Source organism: Clarias gariepinus, chromosome 11, assembly GCF_024256425.1.
Source record: "Clarias gariepinus isolate MV-2021 ecotype Netherlands chromosome 11, CGAR_prim_01v2, whole genome shotgun sequence".
NCBI classification, from domain to species: domain Eukaryota; kingdom Metazoa; phylum Chordata; class Actinopteri; order Siluriformes; family Clariidae; genus Clarias; species Clarias gariepinus.
The window spans coordinates 24216476-24225348 of NC_071110.1; the positions used below are offsets into that span (position 1 = coordinate 24216476).

At 41.3% G+C, this 8873-nt stretch overlaps 1 protein-coding gene across 2 annotated transcripts in view; it reads right to left on the reverse strand.

Annotated features, from left to right (window-relative positions):
- The window catches only part of sik2b (salt-inducible kinase 2b), a 61716-nt gene extending 52877 nt beyond the window's left edge, over positions 1–8839 (reverse strand). The window contains exons 1-3 of one of the 2 annotated variants that reach the window (XM_053507271.1): positions 8280–8839; positions 6254–6370; positions 2566–2629 (exon numbers count right to left, since the gene is read on the reverse strand). In XM_053507271.1, the coding sequence (XP_053363246.1) occupies positions 2566–2629; positions 6254–6370; positions 8280–8417 (319 nt within the window). In that variant the 5' untranslated portion in view covers positions 8418–8839. The remainder of the gene's footprint in view (positions 1–2565; positions 2630–6253; positions 6371–8279) is intronic. The other variant, XM_053507270.1, reaches the window with a different exon arrangement.
- Positions 8840–8873: the final 34 nt, after the last annotated feature.

Genomic DNA, 8873 nt, shown 5'->3' on the forward strand with positions numbered 1-8873 from the left:
CTGATTAGGGCTGGGGACACCAACACTGCCGGCTGATGTCCGCAAGCTGTTACATATGGTGCATCCCTGTGTGTCCTCAAATGTTTCCTCCAATTGGGCTTTTAAGTGACTATAAAGATTAGTTGGATTTATATTATAAGAGCTTTTTAACTAGCATACATGTGCATTTTCTCATTCGTAAAATCATTTTTCATGTACGGTGACACCGAAGTGAGGCACCAAAAGCTGCGATCTGATTCACTTCCAGTACATGCTGATAAAATGACAACGGGCTTCCGAACCCAACCCTAACTGGTATGTAGGTGGTGGAATAAACTGTGGAGAATTCAGTTCAGAACTAAAAAAATTAAATTAAATATGAAATATGACAAAAAGATGAGATGTGCTGGATCAAATGCTATTTTATAACCTACCGATTAACAAGGGCACTGTTCGATTTAAGCTGTTCCATGAACTAAGAACTGTAGATCTTGCTGCTAAAAATAAAAATTTTTGAATAAAGGGCTTGGCCACTTCAAATCAGCACTACTGTGTAGTGCACGCATAGAATAATAAAATTGTAAAGCCTTCCATGCAGTTTTGAGAATCAATAGAATTCACAAATTGACCTATTTTCAACCACTTATGCAATAAACAAGGTGCTGCTGAAATAATAAAGGGCTTGGCCTCTCTGAATCATCACTACTCTGTAGTACACTAATGATCAAGCCCAAAGTCTTGTTGTGCAAGAAACAAGTAGCCAAAGATTTTAGTGGGTGCGTACCAACCTTCATCTCTCTCATTAGGGGTGTTCATGCAGGGACATGCTGTCCACTGTAAAGGCAAAACTTTATAGACATGCATGTGTCTTTATTAAACTGCTGTTAGAGTTGGACGCGCATAATTATCTACAATGTCACTTCACAGGATCTAATTGGTGCAAACCATTTTCGGCCTCTGGGCACAAAGTCATGCTTTAAATGACGCCTGTGTGGAAGAACTCTCATAGCACTGACCTCAACCCCTCTGAACACCACTGAGCTGAATCGAAATGCTCACTGCACCCCAACATCAACATTATTATACTTTTATGGTTAAATGCGCACGAAACCACCCACCGGCTCACCCTCCAAACTTTAACAACAAAAACAGCAAAAGTCTAATTACCATATTATTTGTAGCACAAATTGTACATGTTATATACAGTATGCATTATGTCTGAATTACCAGGAACAAAATAATTTAAAACACAAATAACATCACAGAAGAATATTTGCATGCCTTTAAAAATCAAAAGCAATATATTACAGGACAGACCAGTTTACAAATTAAACCTAAGGTAGGCTCCTGGGTTTTGCATGGCAACAGAAAGGTCAAGCATGGCAAAGTTACAAGCAGAACTTTGGCATATCCTCCAGCATGCTCAGTAAAACCTTACACAGGGGTTTCACTCCAAACACTCTCTTTATAGAAGTTACTTTCATGTAGGAATGTTTTCTAAAGCATATGGCGTATGGCATATTTTTTTTACTATAAACAAAATGCAAATGCAATTTCCAACTTTTTTTTTCCCATCTCTGTTCTTTTTTTAGTCTAACATGTTTGTGCTTGTGTGTAAAGGCTGCAGCCTAGACACTATTGAAAACCGCCACCTCAGATGCTTCTACTCAAGAAACCCTGGCGAATTCAGAGGTACAAACTAAATGCATATTTGCATGTTCTGAACTTTTACTCATCCTTAAAATCCCCTGATGCAAGTAGTGAAATGAGTACCCGTCTTAAAATACCCTTAACTGTACTGTTTTGCTGCTGTATTAACACACTGTCCTAACTTCTTTCTCACACCTTTTTCCTTTGAGGGTGTTCTTAAACCCTGGTCTGTTTGAGCTGAAATGAAGGCATGTTTGTGATGGAGGCAACAAAGTGCTTTCGTCAATGGTTTTGCATGATGACGTCCGTCAGGTCCAGTAGATGTAAAACTCTGAGTGCTTTCGATCCTGCCAGTGAGCTCTGAACGAGAGTCTTTCTGAGAGGTTGTGTAACGTAACCGTATTCAGTTTGTAATGAAACTCGTGACTGATGAGAACACATGGAGCAGACAGAAAGCCGATTGCTTATTTGGCCATGACGGCTGTTCGCACCGTGTTTAGTCTCGCCCTTTGCGTTTGCGTTGTGACCTCTAACGTTATCGTCTACGATAAACATGCTGCCACGTGTTGCGTACGAGATTGTGAAAGATGAGACGAACTGGAGCCATATTTCAGCCAAGTGGAGTGAGATTAATTCAATTATACTGTGGTGTTTCTAGTAAATAACTACTGTAACTAGGGATTCCACACTCGTACTGTTGGCACAGTCCTCTCTTTAGACCTCTTCAAACCTCAATATTTTGCAACATTTAGTTTTGCATTTAGTTTCATTTTTCTCTGCACTACTTTCACTTTCTTCTTTTGTAACAAAGGAAAAAGGTCATATTGCTATTTAGCTAGGAGGAAAAAACTACTGCTGGAAGACTGAAGCAAAACTTTTATACCCCAACATAGAAATATTTATAACGCGATCAAGTAAAATCTATAAGCCACTTACCAAAAATCTCTCCATTTTTGGCATACTCTGTCACCAAGTAGAGCATATTCTTGGTCTCCATGACCTGTGCAAGAACAAAGAACATTTTCAATATTCAGAATTTGTTGGTACCCAATGGCCACGGAAATAACTTGAAACTAATAAAAGTAATAATTATGTATTCATTTACTGGACATCGGCTGTTGATTGCTTTTGAATTGAAATTCAGTAGGAAGAAAAAAAAAAAAGAAAAAAAACATTAATGCAACTGTAGTGGACAAAAATAATGGGACCGCCACTGCAATCAAGCAACTTCTGTAGGCCTCAATAAGACTTCAGGAAGTGTCAACAGGTCGTTTGAGCCACTCGTCTCAAAAGGTTTAAAGGCCGCCTTCCCATACTGCATTGCACCGTTTCTAGTCTTTCCATCAGATGTGGCTCAGATCTCATAGGAGGCCATTTCAAGATGGTCCAATATTTTGTTCTTAATCATTCTTGCGTGTTTTTACAGTTGTGTTTTTTGGGTGCTGGAACTGAGCTTCCTGACCCTGGGCAGTACATTTTGACCCAGAATGTCTGGATAATCTTGAGATTTCATTGTACCTGCACAGAATCAAAACACTCTGTGGCAGATGCAGCAAAACAGCCCAGGAACATAACTGAGCCTCTGCCACGCATCGCAGCAGGTTCAGTGTACTTTTCTTTAAAAGCTTTATTTTTGCCTATATGACTTGTCAAAAAGCTCCAGTTTTCATCTGGCCAAAGGACATTCTTGCAAGTATTTTGTGGCTTGCCAATATGCATCTTGGCAGATTTCAAATGTGGATTTTTTTTTATTATTATTTTTCATAATTTGCTTTCAACAGTGGCGTGCTCCTTGGTCATCTTCCATTAATTCCACTTTTTCTTCTTTTTTTTTTTTGCAGTGGTGCATACATTATTTATTTTTTATTCAATCCACTTTTGATCAAACAGTGACAGATGGCGCGATCCGACACTGATGTACCTTGACCTTGAAGTTCACCTTGAATCTCTCTGGCTCTTTGATTACTATTCGTATTATCCCTTTGTTCAATTGATGATGTCAATTCTCCTCTTGTAGTCACATCCAGGAATTTTGGCTACAGGTCCCATGGATAATAATAATGGCTTAATAATATTTGCAACTGCAATCACAAGAATAGGAAGCTGCTTGGAGCGTTGTCGATAATTTTCTTTCTGATCTCCTCAGGCAGATGTTCTCCTTTCTCTTTGTGCTTTCTCTGGTCCATGTCCAGTGATGGTACACACCATCATACCAACAAAGCCGCTTGAGGAATTTTAACCTTTTAAACGGGCTGAATAACTGATTACAAAACCGAAGACGACTGTGACGCCGATTACAGGACACCATTTAGTTTAACATGTCACTATGGTCACATTATTTTCAATATATTTCCATGGAGTCCCATAATTTCTGCACATGCCAGTTTTTTTAGTTTCATAAACATCATATCTTTATTCTATTAAATCACAATTCAAAAGCAGTATCTGATTTTCATTAGTTAATGTTCATAAAATTATCATTTATCATTATTGCTTTCATATCAAGTTATTTCAGTGATTGATACAAATTTTTCTTTTTTCAAGCACACACAAGATTTCATGAAAAGGGACAGTTTCGGGCCTTGTGTTGCTGCGCAGTTAGCGAAACAATGGTGTAGGCATGAATCAGACCGGGTGCTTGGTACTCTCCTCCATCGCAAGCTTGATTCATTGAGCCATGACCGAGACAGCGATATGTGGGAGGACTCCAAAATTAGCTGAAGAAAACAAAGAGATGAATATGGCTAAAAAAAGGAGGAGGAAGAGAGGATCTATTATAAAATCACATGTGCACAGCCAATCATAGACTCACTGGGGAGCTATTGATACACATTCTCCTTCATTCATCTCACAACTTTCAGCCTTATACAGGGATTTCTTCATTTCTCAAAGACAGAGAGCTTTTCCCGGTATTTTAGCAACATGAATCAAACATAACCATAAACAAACAAAGTATGAGGGGCGTTCGAATCAAAACAGGACTTTTAATTGTGCCGAATATGAGAAGATTGAGTTATGAGATTTAAAAACTCCCTTTAATTCTCTATATAATCCCTGGCTACACTAATGCACTTATCCCAGTATTTCACTAGTGCTTGGATACTATCAAGGTAGAAAGTTTTCAGTACGCTGCCTGCTTAATGTCTAAAACGCTGGCCTCCCAGAAACTCCTATAAATGTCCCGAATATGTATAAATGGCTTGGATGAGGCTATAACTTCCAGCCGAGTTCCTGTAATGTGCAAGTGGTTTTCGTGAATGATTGTGACACGATTCCTCCGCAGGTTGGCTACAAGTTAATTGTCGATTTTTAAAGATCAGGGGCTCCACTTGCTGAATGTTCACAGAGACGTCTGCAGTGGGTTTCGAGCCACCTCAGCCAGGATCGTCAGCCTTCTCTAAAACATTTGCACCATGCTGGGCTTCTAGTCTTGTGTAAAAGTCAATCGGTTTTATGCCTTAATCACAAGTCCCGGTTTGACTTGAACGGCCCGCAGGTAATCGGTTGTTTGTTAAATAAAAATGATTGCAAATCTTTAATAATCATCATCTGTGTAGTGGGATTAAAAAGGTTAAAACATGTTGCAATGGCAGTCATTGGAAAATAATCAACTAAGGGTAATACCAGTAGCAGACTTTGTTTTGGTTTGCATCACACCGCCCGGTCATTGATTATTTTCCTATAGCAGAATGCCATGTTGAGTAATATTGTTTAGACCAGACCAAGAAACCACGCTCTTCTGCTGTTTTTCTTGCCTAGATGAGAAGCATTATCTTCTGGAGATTTTCATAACACGCTGACCACAAAGTACTTCTGATCCACGTCAGCTGCCAAATATGCAAATCTTTGGAAAACCACTTGAATCATCTTATGTAAATTAGATTACACAATTGTCCTGCTGGTGTTCTATGTGACAAACCACTAAGTCAGTGTTTAGTCAAATCAGCTTGACATATGGACATCATAATCTTAAAAATCCATGACCATACAAATATTTGTACATCACACATAAATAAAGAACATTAAACCAAAGAAAAATAAAATCACTTATGGGGTCAAGCTGCCTAGGTCTTCCTCATTGGTAATACGTATATAAAGCCTAAGATAACTTTGCGGCCTTGTCTTTGTATGAGTGTACACTTTGGTGTGTGTATGCATGCGGGGATTTCTATCTTTCTTCTCTTGCTGCTGTGGAATTATGAAAATGCATTCCTTATTGTTAAGACACTGCAAACTCTAAAGTGAGTCTATTTGTGTGTGTGCATCCTGGTTTCAGGGCTGTGGGAAGCTAGGGGTTTAAGATGACACAGTGCGGGCCTGCCGAGCTGCCCTCTGTTTATGCGGCCCGAGAGGAAATGACTAATTGACCCATGCAGCCTCAATGGAAGAGCTGTTGGAAATAATGATACATAGCGGTTACGTGGCCACATTTGGATCGGTTTTACAAAAATCAAGCGTTGTTCACATTCCCTACGACTAAAGCCAATGACATTCTTACATAAGGGGGCTTATGTGAGGTCAATCCGAGAGAATGGTTAGTCATTAACTCTGTCCTGATATGTTAAACATCATCAGCTTATCATATGATGAAGTGGCCTGATAAAACAAGTGGGATCGGAGTTACCTGGTAGAGCTTAATAATATGTGGGTGGTCCAGCATTTTCATGATCTTCACCTCGCGATAGATCTTCTCCAGGTTTACCGAGTCCAGCTGGGTCTTGTCTATGATCTTTATGGCCACCTGTTGAAGGGCACAGAGGCACTCTATAGTTAGCAGACAGTCTAATGCCCAGGGCTGCAGTTTGTGTATGTGTGTGTGTGTGTGTGTGTGTGTGTGTCTTGAGTAGCCTTTGAGCTGTGCGTGAAAGGATTCAGATCCAGTTCTCACATGCCCTCAGGAAGATCAAAGTCAGATAACATGAGAGAGGAGATGACAGACACCTGACTGACATGCCTGATGAAATAACTCTAATGATTTAAATCATTTCCTCGAGCGATGAGGTGCCGTAGATTAAAGAAGGTTACGTCTCCGTAAGCACTTGAGGTTTATTTAAAAGGGAAAAAAAGGAGAATAATCTCTTGCAGAGTTTACTGTACGCACATTTTTACTTAAGAGCTTTCTTGAGCGGTTAAGCTGATGTCACGTTCACTCGATCTCTCCTAATCACTTCCTTCATATTCTGGATATCATCCAACAATTTTTCCGTACCACATATCCTGCGTAAGGTCAATGATGCGGGGGTTGATCCTATCCCAGGGAACTTGGGGCGAAATTCCGGGAGGAGGTCACCCTGGATGGACCCATAGTAGTGCACAAGATCACACAATCACACACACTAGGAGCAATCAGGAAACCCCAATCAAGTTACAATGCAGGTCTTTTCAGGACTGTCAGAGAACCCAGAAGAAACCCACAAAGCACAGAGAGGACTCGGTGCAAACTCCACTCACACAAACACCTAGCCCTGGAGGTGCTCACCACTGAGACACCATGCGGCCTGTCTAGTAATAAGTGAGGTGACTTGTCCAGCTGACCATTGAGTGACCTCAGGCTTCATGGAAAAAGCGGATGCCTTGCATGGAGTGACGTAACAAACCATTAACACTCCTGCTGCATTCAATTCACATCAAGAAATTAGTCTGTGTACAACAATCTTACAGTCCTAACAGCCGTGTTCATTCACTCATGCACTGCTCTCTCTCTCTCTCTCTCTCTCAACTGCTGACGTGATTCTTGCACATAGCTCTGATGTAAAATAAAAGTTTTGATGGATATCACAAGCATGTTGCTGTTATCAAACAAAAATAAAAAAATTCTGTCTGAGCTCCAGTGCAAAAAAGACTGGAGATAAAAAGAAAAAGAAAAAACAGTCTCCTCTACTAGTAAGAGCTTGTTGACGAATATGGACAAAACAGCAGCAATTATCACGGAATCACGTACGCAAGCGGCATACAATTCAGCACCATGGCACCACATATCCACCTGCTCCATCGTCCTTATCGGTTTTGCAACAATAAATACCAGGATTGTGTACTGCACACAAGTACTGTTTTTGGTTTTACAATAACAGTTACAATGAACTGGCTATAACGGATTTCTTGAGGTGTTGAGGTGATACACATGAATACGAAACAACAATATTAAATGTAGGGATAAGCTTCCAGCAGTACTCCAGCATAAAGGATTTCAGTATGGGATCAGGATCAGGTTTGCGGATATTGTTATGGAAAAGTGAAAATATGGAAAAGGTGATGTGAGGATTTTCACACAACTTGTTGACTGGGCAATGCCACATGCTGAACACAAAAACACAGAGAGAGAGAGAGAGAGAGACAGAGAGAGCACACCAGCTTGCCGTGCAGGAAACACTGTCAGTGAGGTCAATGTCTTCTTATCTCAAATAAGATTTCAAGTTGCATAGAAGATTAAGGAGCACCGTGCACGTGCGCATTTCCCAGAGAGAAAGATAAAAGACACACTGCGGACACTTTGTGTTGTTACAATGTAACATTTAAGTTGTCAGGTCAGGTGACAGTTACTAAGTTGCAGCGCAGCAGTAAGACAGTTATGCATGAAGTTTGCACAGGTATACCCAGGTGTTTTTGGTGCAGCAGTTGTTGTTCCAGATGTGCGAGTGTTCTGCACTCACCTCAGTTTTGGTAATTCGGTGTCTCGCCAGTTTGACCACAGCGAAGTTTCCTTTGCCGAGCGTGCGCTCGATGTCGTAGAAGCCCACGCGCACCGGCCCGCGGAGCGCCGCTTTCGGCTCACAGTCAGCCATGACCATGCTTCACAGCAGGGCACGGAGAGGGAAAAACACACGCACACACACGCAGGAGACTTCAGCCTCGAGTCGGAACACTGCGGTGCTCGGAGCGCACCGAGCCGCCAAAAGTAAAAACAACCACCATGTCTGTCTGTGAGCGAAACGGAATCGCCAGGGCGCGCGCGCGCGGCCACTTTTGTGACCGCTGCCAGCCGCCGTAGCCGAACTGAGAGAGGGCGAGAAAAGAAATTGGGAAAGGTTTTTTTTTTTTTTTTTTGGAGAAGTGCGACGTGTCACGCCAAAAAGCACCCCCCTCCGTCTGCTTCTCCACCTCTCTTTCTCTCTCCCCGATACAATAGCGCGATAATATTTCAGCTCTTATTAGCGCCAGTGCGCGAGCTGACTCGCAGGAGGCATCGTGTTCTCTTTGCTGACGTGCATTGACGTCAGAGCCGAGGGGGGTTATTTGTACCGGAG